The 21600-nt window shown below is 36.5% G+C and overlaps 1 protein-coding gene across 3 annotated transcripts in view; it reads right to left on the reverse strand.

The window, feature by feature from the left end:
* Positions 1-1870: 1870 nt before the first annotated feature.
* Positions 1871-21600, reverse strand: part of TWF1 (twinfilin actin binding protein 1) — a 47791-nt gene continuing 28061 nt past the window's right edge. Inside the window, exons 2-10 of one of the 3 annotated variants that reach the window (XM_055581445.1) lie at positions 14706-14765; positions 12823-12900; positions 10668-10846; positions 9071-9166; positions 7769-7873; positions 5991-6116; positions 5591-5741; positions 5299-5420; positions 1871-3991 (exon numbers count right to left, since the gene is read on the reverse strand). In XM_055581445.1, coding sequence (XP_055437420.1) covers positions 3821-3991; positions 5299-5420; positions 5591-5741; positions 5991-6116; positions 7769-7873; positions 9071-9166; positions 10668-10846; positions 12823-12900; positions 14706-14730 — 1053 coding nt within the window. In that variant the 5' untranslated portion in view covers positions 14731-14765 and the 3' untranslated portion in view covers positions 1871-3820. Of the gene's footprint in view, positions 3992-5298; positions 5421-5590; positions 5742-5990; positions 6117-7768; positions 7874-9070; positions 9167-10667; positions 10847-12822; positions 12901-14705; positions 14835-21600 lie in introns of those variants that run through there. The other 2 variants (XM_055581447.1, XM_055581444.1) reach the window with 2 other exon arrangements.

A 21600-nucleotide genomic window follows, 5' to 3' on the forward strand; every position in this document is an offset into this window, starting at 1 on the left:
CTCACCCAGACCTGGCGGATCCTTCAGACCTCTTCCTCTTTCACTTCCTTTGCTGGTGTGGGTGCTATTTGTATGTGGAGAGTAGATCTTTGAAGTTCCTATTCTTTTCCATCCCAAGTCTCTAGAAGTGAAAAGGTGGAAGAGATACCAGTTAACAGACTTTTAAAATATAAATAAAAGGTTGATAAGACACTACAGTCTGACTGACTTCTAGCAAACACAGATGTAATGGATCAGCACTAGCTGTTGAGTAGAAATTGGTCTTTGGTCTTCCCAGAACAGTCCACTCAGGAATGGGTCAATACTGGAGTTTCCCGGGGTAGAAACTATGGTCTTCTGAAGGCAAGAGGCTGGGTAAGTGGTAGTGACATTTGCCCTGCCCAGAAATACAGCAGTGGAGGCCAGTGCCGTGCTGAACCTATCACTGCTTCAATGTGCTTCTTTCCCCACTGTCCAAGGAAAGGTAAAAATCTCATTTTATTTATTCAACAAATGAAGTATCCACTATGTCCTAGACACTGTTCCCGGTGCTGAGGATGTATCAGCGTAAAAGCCATCAAACTTGTGTGGAGACAAGCAACATAGATACGTATTTCTTAAGTGCTTTGAGGAAAAATAAAGCAGGATTAAGGTGTGAGGACAGGAAGTACAATCAGACTTGGGAGGCCAGGGAAGACCTTTCTAGGAAGGTGACACTTGAGCAAAGGCTGTATTAAATGAGGATGTAAGGCATGTAGATACTGGGAGAGAGAGGGTGAGGAACAGCAGTTTTCCTGAGGCAGCAGCCACGTGCTTGGTCCTTCAGAGGTCCTGCCAGTAGCTGAGCCCATTGGACTGATCAAGGGATGTGGAGAGAGCCATGGGCCAATTATCACCGTTAATCACAACCACTATAGACCAATAGGTAGGAATAGTTTGTGGACTGAGTGGAGGGAAATATTCAATTTATATCATTTAAGGCAAACTGTATCCCAGTCATGGCTACCCATGAATCATTTGTGGAACTGATTCCTGGGCCCACCTACTCTTTATCAAAATCTCTGAAGATGAAGCCCTAGAATCAGTGTTTTTTAAAAAACAGAAACAAAAACCCCTCCAATCTTTCTAACGTATGATCATATATGCAAAGAAAACACGTGAAAGAATGTATATACCAAACTCCAGTATAAGAACCTCAGGCAGAAATGAGCAGAAATGCCTTAAAGAATCTAACTTTTAAAATAGTTCTCAAAATTAGCCCTTTTAATGAAATTCTGTCTTGGTAAAACTGCTACCAAAGACATCCAGTTTGTAATATAGCCCTAATAAAAAGGATCGATTTGATCCTTTATTGCAAATCAGAATGCACTCAGTATTTGTTGGATGAATGTCTCTTAACAGCTTACTGTCAAGTCTGTGGGTCACCCTAGTCTTCTGGGTTGCTGCTATCACGGTAGAAACTAACTGATAGTGGCATTTCCATTATTGCTGCAGAAGTGGGAAATTCTCATCTATTAAGCACTCCATTGATACAACCTGCTTAGGTTTCAAACTAGCTAAAATCCTTTTTGATTTAGATAGGTTAATTAACAGATGAATGGATTTCTAACCCATCAACAGGTATCACATTATTTGAGTGAAAGTTGCTCAGTCATGTCCGAGTCTTTTCAACTCCGTGGACTATACAGTCCATGGAATTCTCCAGGCCAGAATACTGAAGTGGGCAGCCATTCCCTTCTCCAGGGGCTCTTCCCAACCCAGGGATCGAACCTAGGTCTCCCACATTGCAGGTGTATTCTTTACCACCTGAGCTACCAGGGAAGCCAGTTGCATTATGTAGACTTATCCAAACATTAAAAAAGCAAGGTTATACTAAAAAATCAACTTAGGATGCAATTTAAAGAGAAAAATTTTATTGCAATATAAAACGCACTTATAAAATGTCCACAGAAGGCATGTAATTCTTCACTACTATATAAATTTACTGGGAATACTTTATTCACTTTCTATTGTTATGACATCACCTAAAACATAAACAATGAGTTATACTCTATAACAAATGCATCACTGACTTTCAACAATCATTGGTTTAATAATTAGTTTAAGATTATATAATCACATCTATATTCTGGAATGTTCACTTTCATGTAGTGTAATAGAGTTTAAGACTATAATTGCACATAGATGGTATAGAAAAACATTCACTACTAAATTATTTTATACCATTATGACAGGTTAACATTCTTCCCGACTGAAAAGAAGAGCGTCAGCAGCTTGGTCTCTAGTCAACAGTTCCAGGATTCTCAACGCAGTAGTGTGTATGTGTTTGTGTCTGTGCACCCACCGAAAAACTTAACTCTTTCATAAAAAAGTGCAACATTACCGTAAGTATTTTGCATGTTTAAATATGCAAATGTGATTATTTGTAAACAAACAAAACCCCACACAAATACTCTTAATTCTAGAAAAAAAAAAAATTTGTCAACTCATAATTACTCTAACATGCTTTAGTTGAACACACATTGGATTTCTGAAAGGTGCATATATTACCTTAGATAATAAAGTGTAAAAATGACTTTCTTATTTCATACTATGAAATGTGCATGTCTGGTATTTCCGTTATGCAAGTTTAGATCAAGAAATTCTAAATCCTGGATCCCCACAATTCACTTAGAAAAGTCCTCAAAATTATGGCTCTTGCAGCAGGTTTATCAGATTACACATGATGAAGTGTTCTAGCTCCCTCTATTTCAAGTATTGAAGAAAATGAGGCTCAAAATCTCTGGAGGTTGTAACTAAAAATGTAAAGCTTTAGGAAACAGTTAAATGTGTTTTGAAATATGATATAAACTGAAACATATTCTTAATCTGTGTTAGGCTGATGAGTACCAGGACTTTAAAATAATTTTATTAAATCTGAACATTCATTCAAAAGTGATAAAGAACACAATTTGCCTATTAGTGTATGGTTTTAGACAAATCAATCGTGATGTTTAAAACGTTTTCAATATTGCTGACATCGGTTTTGTTTTCTTTTGAATATTAACTTGATATTCAATTAAACATAAATATTTTGCCTCACACTACATATAATGAAATGAATTACTTTTGAAATGGAAAAAATTTTATAGCACTAGAACGAGAATTTACTAAAGGTATTTAAACATGTCTTTCAACATCATCAGAGGTCCTATAGTATAGAAAATATCTAGTACCCTTAAGGCTTCAGAGTGAGCTGATCTTCTGCAACTTTAAAGCCATTTAAAAAACCAGAAAGTCAAATAGAAAAGACTGCTGCAATAAAGCACTGTCTAAACATTGCAGATATGATCCCACAGTCTGAGTGAGCACTGCTCTTCAGAGCAAGCAACTTTCCACTTTTTCCTAGGCACATGAAGTTTTCAGCTTAGAAAATAATCTAACCTGGTCCTTAACGTATTCATTAAGTGGAATGAATATTTTAAGGTCTTTCTCCCTTAAAAAAAAAAAAAAAAAAAAAGATGTATCACCAAACAGTAATAAGACTTGTATCTTACTTTTAGACATTAGCCTTTTCTGGAATTGGCCCAACTGTATAAAATTTTAAGAGTTATATGAAAAGTGTGGAATAATCACTCTATGAAAACTGTGATGAAATTAAACATCATTATATTGAACTCTTTTCTAGATTTAACTCAGAAATCATAAGTCTTCTTTAACATTAATTTTATAAACATACAGAAGTGAAAAGTGCTAATTTTCAAAAAGTACAATTTTCCCCTCTACTATATATCAACATGGAATGATTTCAGTTCTCCTGTACTAAAAGCTGGACTTTTAAAAAACTAGTATTATAATAACTTTATTCAGTAGTAGCTTCAGTTTCAGCTGGACCCCTAATTATTCTTCGAATTCCTCTTTTTCCTGAAGGGCCTTTTGGTTTTGCAAAACTTTGTTTATGTGCATGCTGCTTGGGATGTACTTCTTCATAAAGGAAGTCTGCAGTCAACTCATCCCCATTGTCTATCTCGATCTGTAAGAGGTGAAATTAACAAAGTGTGATGCAGTATGAAAAAACACAACATTCAAAACCTAATACAAACAACGTTTGCAGGTGTGAATGATCACAGATAAATACATAATACCCATTCCAGCAAGAACGAACCTAGGACCATATGAAAATAGTTCACTTGAATCTTTTTTGGGGGGAGGAGGTGGGAGCTAAATGGAGTTGCTTGAATATATAATCCACTATATTTATTTTCTGTCTGGTTTTTTCTTCTCCAGTTTAAATAATGTTTAAAAATAGTATAGCAGGAATCATCACTATATTCTTAAGTTGTTCTGCTTTAGTACACTATATATTTTCCAGGAACATTACTAATGGAGGCTTCATCACTTTGGTCACTTGAAATCACTGTTACACAGGTTGGCAAACCATGGCCTGCAGGACAAATCTTGTTCAAGTTAAGAGTGTGTTCTACATTTCTAAAGGGTTGTAAAAAACAAAATAATAAAACAAGAAGATGTGAAAAAGACCATATGTGGTCTGGCAAAGCCTAAAATACTTACTATCTGGTCTTCTGGTAGAAAAAGTGAGCCAGGCCCTGCTATAGGTGATTCTTAAGAACTTTAAAAGCTCTTAAAATGCTCAGTATCTAAAACACTGGTAATTTGTAAGGACCTGTGTTTTAAGAGTTGAAGAGGTCAAGAATAAACCATATGTTTCCCCATGACTCACCTGCATTTAAGAAAACTTGGAACTTAGTTCCCCAAATTTATGTTATGCCCATACTCTTCTTTCCCAACAACTGGAAAGATTCTCAACATCCCATGACTCAGTTATAAATGAAGACTGTGGTTTCTTACTAATAAAGTCTTGAGAAAATAAGAAACATGCAGCTTTAGTAGCACTGTCCAACAGAACTTTCTGCAATGTGGACTTGAAATTCTTGAAATTCTGCACCAAATGCAGTGCCATTGGCCACGTTAGCTAAAATGAGCACCTGAAATGTAGCTAGTGTTTTTAAGGAACTGAAATTTAAATTTCATTTAATTTTTATTTATATTTAAATAGCCACATGTACCTTGTGGCTAAACATTAGATCTACAGGGATGCTGGGATCATAATAGATCATCCCCAAGCATTTAAGAGGATTTCCTATTCATGATGAGAACAAGGGAAAAAAAAAAACCTTTTCGTTTACAAATTACAGTACATCATGAATCACATGAAAAACAATAAAAATGTAATAAAAATTGAAGAATTTTAAATAGGTATTAAATATATCAATAAGATAAATTAGGTAAAATAAATTAGATAAATAATTAGGTAACTACCTTTCTAATGATGTCCATTTGTAGTTGTCTTTCTACAATCTCTAGCAGAGGGCTCTTGCAGCTAGAATACAGCATTCGTTCTCTTATACTGCATGTGTATCCAGGCATTGAATAAATAAAAACTGTAAATTAAAATAATAATAAATCCAATTAGCAGCATATCAATTAAAGCAAATACTAAATCTTGTAAAACTACAATGAAGCCCTCTGGCCAAGAAATAAGAAAGAATATAGTGATGAAATGCCAATCAGCAAACAAAAAGCAACATGTTAAAAAAAAAGTACCATATACCTATAGACTCCAAATAGTCTCCTTCATGAGAATGTTTATACAGAAAGAAATGATAACGTGCTGCATCTTTGGGAATCCTCTTTGGCAAATCTTTTAGTTCTGTATTTATTGTGTTGGCCAAAATTATGATTTCATTTTTTATATCTATTTCCTGTCAATAGAAACAAAATACTTATTAAAATAGATACACAGAAATTTAAAATTTATAATTAAAAAAACAAGGAGATAAGGACAAAGTTACATAATTTCACTTTTTCCAGTGAATATATTTGCTTTTTTAAGTTTAAAAACAATGAATAAAAAATAAAGACTTAAAATCCATTAAAAACAAACCTTATATTAATACAAGCCAAAGGTACTGAAGAGAGAAGCCACTTTATAATAATCATATGTCTCTTACCAATTGTACATAGTTCAGCTGTCTGTTATTCAATTTTTCCAAAGCTTGAAAAGCTTCTTGAGAAATAGGAAATGCTACTCCTTGTAGTGTTTGATGCTTAGCGTCCACACTCACGTCAGTTTGTACCTAGTATGACAGATTCAATTTACTGATGAATTTTAGCATTAAGCAGTGTCAGATGGCAAAGAAAACCTAAACTCTACAGAGTGCCATTCCACCCTTTTAATATAATTAATTCTGCCTATTTTAATATAATTAAAAGTAACACTTAAAACACCATGAACTTTTTTTAAAAGGCAAATTGTTCACATTTGTTTCAGGTTCTGCTAGCACTTTGTCAACATGCAGAGTGTATGCCACATTTTGATGAAAATGCCAAAAGTGAACATCTGAGTGAGTGTGCAATGTTAGCAGGGCTTTGTTTATATGTTTGGTTTGGCACAATTGCCATGAGCTACACACAAGCTCTTTGAAGTATCTTCAGATTATACTTTTAATTATGATATTTTACTTGATAAAACTTATGAACACTGTGATATAAATACAATATGTATAGAACTTTGTTCCTTTAGACATAAAGTGCAACACAAACACCATGCAGAGTTGAAAGGAGTACAAACAATATACAAAGACACAACATAGCTCAACAAATTGTACTACTGCAGAAGTTCCAGACTTGAGAGCTTTCATTCCTAAGAACATGGGTGTGCACGTATTGGAAGAAGAGTACTTCAAGAAAGCTTTCAATGCACATATTTAAGACTTTTACACTCAATAAATGATATTTTAGTATAGGGTCTCATTTGCAGTACTGCAACAAAGTCAAAATTGAAAGTTTACTTAAAAAAAAATGAATGGAGATTCTACAGCATAAATGGCATTGGATAATGAAAACATTATAGAACATATGCAAAATGCATACCCCAATAAGATCCTCTGGGTTCTGATTGCAAGGAATAAAACAAACTATCAAACTTGTTAAAAAAAATCATGTAAAAATTCATACTCTGATAACTTGAGTTAAAATAATAATGATAGATCCTTGCTATCAGGTCAATATAAATAATATTCATTTTCCAGACTGATTCTTATTAGTCTGTTACTCAGAGAAGCAAACAGTAGTTTCTGCTACTTGTTCTTTTCTGTAAAATTCCAGTAGAAATACAGTAGCTATTCTAACTTAAAATTGCTGCAGTAAATACATTAGAAATGATAAACTATAATATGGATGAAATTTATTGACTCATATGCTAAACAAGTACTCATATAACCATCTCCTAGGTATATATATATATGTGCACACACCCATCCAGGCAGTGCCCATAGACAACTTACAGAGCCTCTAGAAATCCTAAACATACTATAGCATATATGTTTTACTCTCTTTAGTCATTAGTATTCTCTGAAATAACAAAACAAACCTTCCTCAGGCAACCTTATTAGATATCATATACCTCACACTATGTAAGTAATATATACTTTTCCCATTTATTTAGAATTCAAAGTATAAAATTAAGAACAGCTGTACTTCTAACAGGATTACTAATCTAACCCATACATTATGAAGACAGGAGAAAGCTATTTATGAAACTGACATGAAGTTTAATATTTACTTCCAACTTTTTCCTAAAAACACATTACATGGTCTTGTCTCTAAATGGAACAGAATGTTAGCTATTCAACTTATTTATTCTCCAGTTACCTCTTCATCTATTAATTAAAAATTACAATACTTTTAAGCACTTAAACTCTTGCAAGATTTCAAAATGGTAACATACCTCATTAATTTTAATCTGTCTTAATTCTTCTTCAGCTGCAGTCAGTGGGGCAGGAGAAGACTGTGACAGCAAATATTTTTTATACCCATGTAATGACACATCTTCCTGTAAGCACAGAGATTGACTGTTACTAGTTGTGAGGCTATTTTAGGAAAAACAAAATTATTAATTTAACAAAAAAATATTTTAATTGAAAATAAATGGTAACAAGAATCTTACTTCTTTATTCTAAAAAATATTCTATTCTACAGTTTTCAAAAAGTTTTAAGGAGAGTAGCTATGCTTCATTTCCTAAAGCTTTATAATTACTACTCTTTTGAATGAGTGTGGTGGTGGTAATGCCAGACACATGATGAACCTGATCATGCTTGAAGTCTACAGAACAATTACTACTAACCTTCTGGGGAAGCCTTCCACATAATTTAATAATCAACATCCTCAGATTATGAATTCTGTACTATAATTATTTATAGAAAATAATTATAGTTCTTATTTTATATCATTATTTATAGAAAATAATTATAGTTCTTATTTAAAAGAAAAATTACTCCAAATAAATTTACTTCTCATCAACATTTTGTGGTTTGTAAGACTGAAACTAGAATTGAGAAACCAGACCACTTCACAACTAATGTGAATAAGCAAAGCATTCGCAGCTAGTCGTGTGCTCTACCCATCAGAATGTAATACTCACTGAATCACAATAAAAGCTCTAAATAACAAAACAAAAAATCTGTTCAAAAAATACACTGTAATTTTCTGAATGTGGGGGTATATGTACAAATACATGTATTTACCATACAAATTTTATAATGAAGTAAATTCTTAATCATAACATACATATTAATCAACAATTACCCCAATCATCAATTTACCTCTAAATATTCTAGTTTAAATAATATATTTATTGTTTCCATATTATGAGTATTAATGTCCAAAATACCTAAAAACTACTGTGTCTTTTAAGTAGTTTTAAGTAGTTTAACTACTGTTTCTTTTAATAGGCTCATTTTTTCTGAGCCTATTAACTCGTCCTTAAAAAGAAAAGATTGAACTAAATGAGGGGTTGAACTAAATTATCTCGAAGAGAGATTCTAGCATTTGAAAACTGAGATGTCAACATATTTTAAAAGGGTGAGTATTGTATGTTTCAGTTAATATGGATATCATATGAAACGTTTTCTCTTATTTTTATGTTTACAGATTTACCAATCAGAATTCACATTAATTACCCCATTACCTAGAAGTTCTTTAAGCATTTTAACTGCAACACATAGACTCCATATAAAATATGTTTTGTACCTTTACTGTTCCAAACACTTCATCTTTAATGTGGCCACCTCCAAACTCCTTTTTGAGAGTTGCTCTTGTTGCTGCATACAACATTTTCTGACGAACCTAGCAATTGTGAAAGTTTACTTGTAAGTTTACAGGTGAAGACTATCATTACAAAAATAGCATTTAATGAATGTTTTAAAACCGTCAAGCACATTAAAAATAAACTGTGACAAAGTCCATCAAGTGTAACATGCTAAAATGTGTGTATACAGACAGGCATCTTAACACTGGCATCTAAAACATCAACAGCTACTAAGGTAGATCTTAACTTAGAAACCATTTCTCAAAAAGTAGAAAAAGCTAAATATTAAAAAATTCTTCATTTTTTCAAAGTATAAAATGAGTTCAAGAATTAAAAGAAGCTACTTAAAACATTACTTTAAAGTCATTGAGATAAAGTAAACCTGATAGTGATATTCTACTCAAAGCAAGTCTAGGTGAGATATTACTAATTAAAAATCAAATATTCATGGCATAACTATGGTATAAAACATTCTATGAGGGACAAAGATGAAAAGAATTACAAAATATACTATTATTAAGGAGTCTGATATTTATAGCATCTACAGGGAACTACTAAAGATAACTGCCAAAATAGAAATCATTTCATAATTCTGCACTGTCAAATTCAATATTTCTTTCAAACAAGATATATAGAGTTAAAGGAGGCAATGACTTTTGAGAATGGTATCTACAAAACTTTAAAATTATTATTTTTCTATAAGAAGAAAGAATTAAGTATTTAAAATATTGGACTGTATCCATATATTAATTTTTTTGTTCTAACACTTAAAGGCTTCCCTCATAGCTCAGTTGGTAAAGAATCTGCCTGCAATGCAGGAGACCCAGGTTCAATCCCTGGGTCGGGAAGATCCCCTGGAGAAGGAAATGGCAAACCACTCCAGTAGTCTTGCCTAGAGAATCCCATAGACAGAGGAGCCTGGCCGGCTACAGTCAATGGGTCCCAAGAGTCCAAGAGTCGGACATGACTTAGTGACTAAACCACCATCACTCAACTTTCCTAAAAGAAATACTTATCTGTATGTATGTTCATCACCTGAATAGCAGCTATTAAGAATATTTCATATAATGCTCAGTTAGTTCTGTAAAAATTATTTGTTACTGTGCTCAGAGCAAAATAGTAACCTTTATTCTTCAGAAAGGTCCAGAAAGTCATTTATAATAGCCACAAATTTTTAAATTTAAAATCAATAATAATTCTTCTGATTTCAATCAAGGTCAAGATTTCTGAATCTCAGTAAATTATCCTTGGTTCTACATTACCAATCCAAGGATTTTTTTCCATCATCTTTCCCTTTTATGAGAAAGACTATTGCTTCCTAACTTTTTCTTGGCCTAGGAATATTTCAGAAAAAAATTTTCTAGCTTTTAATGTGAAAGTGAAAGTGAAGTCACTCAGTGGTCTCCGACTCTTTGAGACTCCTAGGACTATAGCCAACCAGGCTCCTCCGTCCATGGGATTTTCCAGGCAAGAATACTGGAGTGGGTTGCCATTTCCCTCTCCATTTAATGTTAAACATGTTACCAAAAAATTACTTACATGAGAATGATCAGGAGACCACGCAATGAATATCCATTCATATCCCTGGGCATTCTGAGAATCTAACCTGAATAATACATAGCATGGTTGTTTGTCCTCCAACAGGGGTAAAACAAAGGAATCATAATCCTGATCCCAGGAATCTGAAGGCTTCCTACACGACCCAATCACAAGTTTCTCTGTGAAGAACAATTTTTAAGACACATAAATGGTTTGAAATACCAAATGGTAGAATAATGAAGAATAGAAGAATAAATTAATATGTAATTATTAATTGCTCTATTCACATCAATATATGAAAAGGACCTTGGCTGTAACAATACAATATATAGGAGTATATAATAAAATATTAGTATATACAAAAATATAATATAAAGTTAGTATTAAAAAGTAAAAATTATGACCAGCACAGGTAAAATAATGTTATGAAAAACACAAGAAAGGTACATACAAAAATGATTATAAATAGCTGAGTTGGATGGTTGAAGAAAGGGTAGTTATAGTCTATTTTCCAAATGTTTGTTATAAAGTATCAACAAAATGTATTTAACTAAGCTTCCTACCACTCAAAGGTGTAATTTCTGAAATTAACATTGAACTGCACAGTTAAGAAATACTAAATAAAAACAGGTTTAGCTCCTACTTGGCCACAGTACTACAAATTTAAAAATCTGTCCACAAGCATAAATTGGTACAGTCACCTTGAGACATTATTGGGAGAATCAAGACTGTATTCTGCATAGAGAATCTCTTGCACATATATACAAAGGTATTCACTGCAGCACTATAAAATAACAGTGGAAACTGAAAATAGCCCACATGTTCATCAATAAGAGAAGGGACATAAAACATGTGGCAGTCATATGATAAAATTCTATTCATATTTAAAAAGAATTAATGAGCCTCTATAAAAACTAATTATAAAAATAATCTTTACAGAAAAAGGAATGATGCAGAAAAAGACATCAGTTCATATGAAATTAAAAACTCAAAAACAGCACTATATGTTATTTAGGGATTGCACATACAAAAAAAGTTCCTAATATAGTTTCCTCAGGAGAAGGTCGGAAAGTACAGTTGTTTAAACATTAAATTACAAAGGGTTTGAAGCAAATTGATAAAATGTTAGCAGTTATTAATTTAAGAAGGATGGAAGTATTTGTCATTTATTCTTCATAATTTCCTTATTTAAAATTTTTTCTCAAAACAAAAAACCAGAGAAGTGACAGACAAAATATTGTCATTTTTCTGTTGTAGAGATGTGAGTTATATCAACTTTTCCATTTTACTTACTTGACTAAGTCAATTAGAAAGTGATAACACTTAAAATTTTAGTTCAATAGTTCTAAAACAGGCTACTTTACAGTATATGTTTATTCTCATTGAGTGTGTTAACATATGCAGAACTGCATATTTTTCAAACTATTTTAACATATAAGAGAAACTGGAAACCAAATTAGATTTACTTCCAGTTTATGAAAGAACAAGGTATTTTTCCAAAGCAAAATATTTCAAGGTAATTAAGAAATTAGGCCAATGGGATGTTTTAACATATTCATTTGAGATTAAGTAATTATAATTTAATTACTCATACTCAAACCATGCAAATTAAAAGACTCTCCCACCCAATTAATTTCCCTGCTTTCAGCTTTATTTTGAAAGGATCAATTTACACTTTGTTATATTCTCAGAACTTTTTCCGATAACAAGAAAAGTGACTCATTTCTGTAGCAAACATTACAATCAAGTTGAGAAAACAGGCAGTTTAAAACCCTTTCTTTCTACTTCAAACTAACTTTATTGAAAAATAATTCACAAATAACTGTTTATTTTTCAGATAATCACCTGTTACTGATTTTCCAGAGATGCAAGCACTGACATTAGATACAGATTGCAATACAGAAACTGAGACACAAAAAAGTGAGAGGAAGATGTCACACCAAAACCAACATCTTTTTGTTTCCCTGATAGTCAACTACAGAATTCAGAAGGTAAGCAGGGGCCTTTAGGAAATGCCCAAAATATAGAGGATCCAGGTTAACTGAAGGCAAGCTTTGAACCTGCTTCACATTTATTAATAGTCCAAATCACTGACAATGACTTAGCTTTAAAACATAACACCCAATAATTCAAGAACAAAAAATGTTTAACTAACCATTTTCAATAGATATCTTCAGAAGTCTGTATTTTCCATTTCTTGCTCTGGCAAAGATATCTTTAACGTCTTCACTTGCTGTGCAAAAAGATACCGAAAAGTAATATTTATGCATTAATACTTTCTAATGCTACAATAATAATGCTAATTGAATAAGGAAAACATGAAATACAATACAAAGAAAAAATCTTGAGTATGCAATATTTTCTTATTAACAGTCGTTTAAATTATAAAACTTAAAAGGTATACCATACACTGAACACGGCTTTTGTTGTTGCTGTTGTTCAGTCGCTAAGTCATGCGTGTCCAACTCTTCTGCGATCCCCTATACCGTAGCCCGCCAGGCACCATACCAGAGTGGGTTGCCATTCCCTTCTCCAGGGGATCTTCCCCATCCAGGGATCAAACCTGCATCTCCTGCACTGGCAGGTCGGTTCTTTACCACTGAGCCATCAGGGAAGCCCCATATACAGCTAAGAAACATAAGTATGTTTTAAAAGTGTATTAATTCTAACCTGTTCTAGTTATGTTAGAATTGGGAATGAATATATTAAAGTTTCTCAAACCCAATACTGAACAAATTACAAATCTGAGAAATACCTTTACTGATTGTTTGAAAATGCTGAAAATTGCTTTCATTCTCTTCTGGTCCAATTCTAAGTTTATGATAAATAAAAACACCCTCTTCATCAATTCATTTTCTACATTTTCATGTTTAAAGATGACAATAAACGTCAAATGCCCTATCCTGATTGAAGTCAATAAAATTCTTTCAAGTTTATACTTCTGATCACACTTTTCTGACTCGTATTTCTCAAAAAGCTGGAGTAATCTCACTGAGCAAATGTATACTTAATAACCTATCCCTTGTGCTATTAAAACTTCAATTTCGTTCTGATTTTGTTCTTGGGGTGTATACTGACAGCAAGAACCACTTTTAATAGTGCTTGCTATTAGACTGAAGCATCAAAGTCAATAATTAGACATCCATGCATCAAAACTAAAGCAAATAAGAGTGCTTTTAGATTCGAGACTATTTTGCTTTTCTTTGTGTGTGCAGGAGGAGGTATGGTTACGAACAAAACAATTAGATGTTCATCTGGGGAAAAGATTCGTTGTCTATTAATAGGAAGATCTTGTGTTTATACTAGAACTCGTTAAGTGATCGCGAGTAACCCCGGGACATATTATTTGATTCTGATGAGGTGAGAGCTTTCAGACTGCCCATTCGCAAACCAGGAAATAACACAGGTCAATTAAAATTGTACATTCAACTGCCTGCATGGGATAATTATACGATGCCACACAGATCAGACTTTTCAGTTCCCTGAGGAGTACCTAAGAACGACCAAGACGCCTCCTACTTAGGATACATACAACGGTGCTGATGTTCCCATTTTTGGAAGAAAGCGTGGTAGAGTTTGGGAAGCATTCTTAGTAGAAATGAAAAAGATTCCCGCATCTTTCTTTTTATATTTCAAATCATTTAACAACTCTTCTGGATCGTGAAAAAGAAAATTCGCCCGTCTCTCTCGACAATAAAGGGACCCCAGTCGCCTTCACGGCTCCAGGTGTTTCCAACCCGTAAAGTTGGGTTAAGGTCGGCTGCGGCTGCAGGCACGCCCCCTTCACCCCGGCAGCCGCCAGACCCACTTCCTTCGCTCCGGCGAATTTCGGGTCGGTCCGCAACGTGGCGGCGGCCGGGCCCGGGCAGGGACGGAGGCAGGCCGAGAGCGCCCGGGACAAGGGAGCGCAGAGAGACTCAGAGGCCCGGCTCGCCCCCGACACAGATTCCCAGTGCTTCGGGCCCGACTCCGGCCCCGCCCGGCCTGCCGGGGGCCTCCGGGGAGCCCCTTCCCCTAGGGCAGCGCCGGCGCCGTTACCTTGGATGCCGGTCTGGTGGGACATGGCGGCGGCCGCGGGCTCCCGGCTCCAGCGCTGAGTGCAGCGAGCGGCCCCGGCCGGCGGCTCCAGGAAGTGGCCGCTCCTCCGCCGGCCCCGGCGCGTCATCGGCCTGCGACCCACCGCCGCCCCGCCCCGCTAGGTCCCCGGCGTCCTCGCGCGCCCCCGGCGCTCCCGCCGCCTCCGGTCACCCGGACCGTCTCCCATCTGCGGGACTGCAGGTCCACACCTTCGGCCCTCAACTCCAGCTGCTCCAGCTTTCTGCCGAGGGTGACTGTCCCCGGTGTTTGCCGCCGCTTCTCCGGCTCCACCACCGTGAAGCACCACAGGGCTGGCAAGATAGCTTTCCCTTCTGGGGTCTGCCCTGCCAACGCCTTTCACTGGTTCAGCAAAAGGATGCTCAAAAACGGAAACGAACGTTTTACTGAACACAAGTTTTCAGCTTTAAAAAGATGTGCAAGATATCCTTCTTGGTTTACTCTTCTGCTGTGTGTACAATTTAATGTAAAGGGTCCCGCACCTCCCGATTTTTAAAAAAGAATTAATAGGCAGTTTCCCATCAAAATTTGAAAGGCTTTTAAATTAATTTCAGACTTACCTTTTCTTTCTTTACTTGGGCCCATTTAGAGATAAGGTTTTCCTTTCTCTTCATTCCAAAAAGAAACAGCCACTGAAAGTAAAAAGATTAGCTGACTTGAGTACTCCTCTGTGGTCAGTTCCATCATTCAAGATTCATTTGTGAGGATAAAGTTGTAGCATATTATTAAAAACTATTTTCCATTCTGTGCTTTTATGAGCTTGTGTTTCCATTTCTAAGTATAATTTATTTTTTAAATTACTGGCTGCACTGGGTCTTTGTTGCTGCCCATGGGCTTTCTCTAGCTGTGGGGCGCGGGGGTGGGGGTGGGGGCGGAGCCTGCGCGTAGCTTAGTTGGGGTGCACAGACTTATTCTGGTGGCTTCTTTGCTGCGAAGCACAGGCTTTAAGGCGCATGGGCTTCAGTAGTTGCAGCATGCATGCTCTAGGGTGCTCAGGCTCCAGTAGTTGTGGCTCGTGGGCTCTCGAGTGTGAGCTCAGTAGTTGTGGTGTGCAAGCCATAGTTGCCCACAGCATGTGGAACCTTCTTGGACAGGGATCGAACCCCTTTCACCAGCATTGGCAGGCAGATTCTTTTCCACCGTACCACCAGGGAAATCCCGCTAAGGATAATCTTGGTGGTTATTTTTGTACTACTTTTCTAGGACTCTTGGATTATAATTTTCTAGGTAGAAAGCTAGGTGTTTTGTGTTTAGGGCCTTGAACTGACAAGTATAAAAACGTACAATCTGATTATCAACAAATACTTTGTACAGACCAAAAATATAAGGACAAGTTAACAAAATCACTTTTGAAATGTGACATATTTTTAATTAGCAGGTAGGTAATTGCTTTTCTTAATGGGGTTCACAGCAAAAAAGATTGCTGTGTTCTGTTCCTTGTTTTTAGGCTCTAGTTCTCAAACACATCTTCATATTTTATAACCAAAATTTAATCTGAGCTTTATAACTTGTTTGAATTTAAGAAACGTAAGGAGGAGTTCCATTCTAACCAAATTCTTCCTGACACGACAGTTCACCCTGATTTACCAGTTTTCATAGCATTGTTGAGCACAGAGAATGCCTCTGCAATTTGTTGACTGACTCATGTTCTGGTGAGTAGGGAAAATTGCTTAAGGAGGTTGACATTACTCAAATGTACAGATGAGAAAAATTAATTTTCCCATATTGATCCTTAGAAAAGACCCCTGTATGTTCAACCCTGAAGAGGAGGAAAGTCCAGGTAGGTTGGATAAGACCACCACAGCATCTGCCAGATAATGCTTTTTTTTCTGCCAGTATAGTAGTTTGAGTTAAAACTGCAAGGGACTTTTCTGCATTATTTATGAAACAACAAAATTCCTCTAGCAAAACAGGAAATCTGAGGAGGGAAGATGTTTGTTAAGATGTGAACAGCATGGCCAAAATGTTTTTTTTTTTAAACTGTCCATCAGCATTTCTACATGTAGTCAGATAATTTCCTTAGCAAATGGATTCTTGATGCCTTCATCGGATGTTGTTTTATGAAAATGTTTTTGGTCAATATTGACAGTACACTTAAATTTCATAATTTATTATGTCTGCTGTTCATTTCAGGTTAGGTTATTGTACTAACTTTAGAGAAGCAGTTTATTGAGTATGTAGACTGCTAGTGGTTCTTGTATTTTACCTATTTAAGAGACTAGATTATGATAGAAATCTTGTTTGTTTGGTTAATCTCTCTTGCTTGCATCTTTAATGTGATACCAATTACATGACTTCTCACCTTATCTTTTTAAAAAAATTGTGATAAAATACACATACAATTTCCCATCTTAATGATTTTTAAATGTTCAATTCAGTCATGTTAAATACAATCGCCTGTTATGCAACCAATCACCAAAATTCTTTGCCTGTTGCAAAATTAAAACTTTATATCAACATTAAATAACTTTCCATTCCAACTCAACCTCTAGGCCCTGGCTAACATCATTCTATGTCTGTCTCTATGAGTTTGACTATTCTTAGTACCTCATATAATTGGAATCACACAGTAGCTATCTTTTTGTGATTGGCGTATTTCACTTACCAAACTGTCCTCAAGTTTCATCCATGTATAGCATATAGAATTCCTTCCTTTTAAAGTCTAGATAATATTTTTGTGTGCGTATTATACCATGTTTTGTTTATCCATTCATCCATCATGTCTTTCTTCTTGTTAGCAAAATCAACTGTATTATTCTCAGATATTTTTATCAGTTTCCTATAGCTACCAAAAGGAGGACGTCAAGACTGTATATTATCACCCTGCTTATTTAACTTATATGCAGAGTACATCATGAGAAACGCTGGGCTGGAAGAAACACAAGCTGGAATCAAGATTGCCGGGAGAAATATCAATAACCTCAGATATGCAGATGACACCACCCTTATGGCAGAAAGTGAAGAGGAACTCAAAAGCCTCTTGATGAAAGTGAAAGTGGAGAGTGAAAAAGTTGGCTTAAAGCTCAACATTCAGAAAATGAAGATCATGGCGTCTGGTCCCATCACTTCATGGAAAATAGATGGGGAAACAGTGGAAAGTGTCAGACTTTATTTTTCTGGGCTCCAAAATCACTGCAGATGGTGACTGCAGCCATGAAATTAAAAGATGCTTACTCCTTGGAAGGAAAGTTATGACCAACCTAGATAGCATATTCATAAGCAGAGACATTACTTTGCCAACAAAGGTTCGTCTAGTCAAGGCTATGGTTTTTCCTGTGGTCATGTATGGATGTGAGAGTTGGACTGTGAAGAAGGCTGAGCACTGAAGAATTGATGCTTTTGAACTGTGGTGTTGGGGAAGACTCTTGAGAGTCCCTTTGGACTGCAAGGAGATCCAACCAGTCCATTAAAGGAGATGAGCCCTGGGATTTCTTTGGAAGGAATGATGCTAAAGCTGAAACTCCAGTACTTTGGCCACCTCATGAGAAGAGTTGACTCATTGGAAAAGACTCTGATGCTGGGAGGGATTGGGGGCAAGAGGAGAAAGGGACTACAGAGGATGAGATGGCTGGATGGCATCACTGACTCGATGGACGTGAGTCTGAGTGAACTCTGGGAGTTGGTGATGGACAGGGAGGGCTGGCATGCTGTGGTTCATGGGGTCGCAAAGAGTCAGACACGACTGAGCGACTGAACTGAACTGAACAAATTAGCACAAAGTAGACTGCCTTACACAACAGAAATTTATTCTGTCACAGTTTTAAAGGCCAGAAGTCCAAAATCATAGCTGCCATCCCTCTTGAGACTCTAGGGGAGAATCTTTCCTTACTTTCTCCAGCTTCTGGTGGCTGGTGACATTTCTTGATTTGTGGCCCCATCAGTCTAATCTCTGGAGAAGGCGATGGCACCCTAGTCCAGTACTCTTGCCTGGAAAATCCTATGGATGAAGGAACCTGGTGGGCTGCAGTCCATGGGGTCGCGAAGAGTTGGGCCCGACTGAGCGACTTCACTTTCACTTTTCACTTTCATGCATTGGAGAAGGAAATGGCAACCCACTCCAGTGTTCTTGCCTGGAGAATCCCAGGGATGGGGGAGCTTGGTGGGCTACCGTCTCTGGGGTCGCACAGAGTCAGACACGACTGAAGCGACTTAGCAGCAGCACTCTAATCTCTGCCTCTGTGGTCACATTGCTTTCCTCCTCGTCTGGGGTATCAAATCTTCCTCTGCCTTACTTTCATAAGGACACCTGCCATTGGATTTAAGACCCACTCAGATAATCCACGGAGAAGGCAATGGCACCCCACTCCAGTACTCTTGCCTGGAAAATCCCATGGATGGAGGAGCATGGTGGGCTACAGTCCATGGGGTCGCAAAGAGTCGGACACAACTGAGCGACTTCACTTTCACTTTTCACTTTCATGCATTGGAGAAGGAAACAGCAACCCACTCCAGTGTTCTTGCCTGGAGAATCCCAGGGACAGAGGAGCCTGGTGGGCTGCCGTCTCGGGTTGCACAGAGTTGGACACGACTGAAGCTACTTAGCAGCAGCAGCAACAGTAGCAGCAGATAATCCAGGATGATTTCATTTCAATAAACTTAATTGCATCTGCAAAGATCCCTTTTCCAAATAAAGTAACGTTCACAGGTTCCAAAATTAGGATGTAGACATATATTTTGGAGTGTCCACTATAAATGCTTGAGGCTTCTGATACTCTTGATGATTGCTTCTTCTTGATATACTCCTTTTTCTTTTTGACACTGCACTTAACTGATCTTATTAACTTGGCTGGACCACAGTATCCATAGTATTATTGTCATACTTCAGCCTGGATGTTACTGTGAGGATATTGTGGGGATGAGATTAACATTTAAGAAGGTAGACTTTGATAAAGCTGATAGTTTTCCATAATGTGGATGAGCCTCATGCAATAAGTTGAAGACATTATTAGAACAAATTCTAAACTCTAGAACAAGAAGAAATTCTGCAATCTAACTGCCTTTGGATTTATATGGAAACTTCCCCCTGAATCTCCAGTCTGTGGGATTACCTCATCAGAAATTTTGATACTCGTCAAGTCTCCACCATTGCCTAAGCCATTGGCTTAAGATAAATATCTCCTTTCATGTATACATACATCCTGTTGATTCTGTTTCTCTGGAGAACCCTAATACCCTTTAACTCCTCTGTCGTCTTTACCTCATTTGTCAATATTTGTGAAAAATGAATTAATTATATCTTCATCAAGATAGCCCTACTCTAGACTTCAGTATTTCTCAGTGTGGTATCATCACTTAAAAGCAGGTCCTTCTAACCTGCCACACAGCTGCCTCCAGACCTAGGAGACCTTGCTTATAATAACCACGTCACAGGTATCCCATACAAAATTAACATAGTTGTTATTTAGTTACTAAGTCATGTCCGACTCTTGTGACCTCATGGACTGGAGCCTCCTGGGCTCCTCTGTCCATGGAATTTCTCAGGCAAGCATACTGGAGTGGGTAGCCATTTCCTGCTCCAGGGGATCTTCCTGACCCAGGGACTGAACCCAGGTCTCTTGCATTGTAGGCAGATTCTTTACCAACTGAACCATCAGGGAATCCCTCACTTATATATCTTTCAACTTGTCACATCCAATTATTTTCCAATTCTTACAGACTCAGCTGGTTTTGCTTCTGAAAGCAGAACCCATTTTTAGGTTCCCTTTTTGTTTGTTTGTTTGGATTCCTTTGTTTTGTGTCTTGTTGCTCTACTCTTCTTACCTTGCTTTATTTTCTATATTGGCCCTACATGAACAAATCCATGTTCAGTTGTCAAGTTCATTTCCTGAAGTGCTTTTCTAACTGGTCAGTCTCCCACATGCTGATTTTCATTGGCTCTCACTGCCTACAGAATATGGTCCAAATTCCTCATCTTGGCACCCAAGGCTCTCTGCAGTGTCTTTCCTAACAGTGGCCTATGGCCCACATTACATGTTGTCTTCTGCTGTTTTACTAATCTGGAAGACAACCCCTCACTCTCTAGCTATATGCCCAGTTTCCACTGTCTCTACCTTTGAATAGTTAACCCACCCTTTGGAGTCCTATCAACTTCCAAGAAGCCGTTTTTCAATCTCTAATATATAAGAAGTCTTATGTCTTCAAATACCTTTAGCATTTCATGTGTCTGTTCTAGCACCTCTCTTACTCTTTCCTGTAGTCAAGGATGCATGTGAACTGACCCGTCTTCCTATTAGACCATGTAGTCCAAGGACTTTATCTTGTTGCTTTTTGCATCTCACATGTATCTGTTACTCATTCATTCAATTATCCTTTCATTCATTACATTGTTTCTGAAATTGGGGATATAATCATGATCACTGTGTTCTGTAAACATTTCTGGAATTTAAAAAATCTTGATGATTTTCATTTTACATGTGGAAACGAATGTTGCTAAGTCGCTGATCCTCAGTGGAACTGCAAAATATGAGTGCTGAGCAGTTTCTCAGGGATGTTCTTTTAAGTTATCAAACCTTATGATTCTTTGGTAATTAAAATGATTGTATATCTACTCAGTAAAACAACTGTTTGGAGACAGTTCCATTTAGTGTATGCAATTTAATGAAATTTCTTTTGAAAAATCTGTATTGTAAGATTCTTCTTTTAAAAAACCTTTATTTTTATGGTAATTATGTTTTCAGCAATGACTACTCAGACAGTTATAAAAATTGCATATTCTAATGCTACCTATTTCTTTAGAAACTAACTGATATAAAACAGTGGCACCTTATTGTTGGCCCTGTCAAATTATGTATTCTTATTCTTATTATTTATATATATGAATCCTCTGCTCTAATCATGA

The sequence above is a fragment of the Bubalus kerabau genome, chromosome 1 (genome assembly GCF_029407905.1).
Source record: "Bubalus kerabau isolate K-KA32 ecotype Philippines breed swamp buffalo chromosome 1, PCC_UOA_SB_1v2, whole genome shotgun sequence".
Classification (NCBI taxonomy): Eukaryota; Metazoa; Chordata; class Mammalia; order Artiodactyla; family Bovidae; genus Bubalus; species Bubalus kerabau.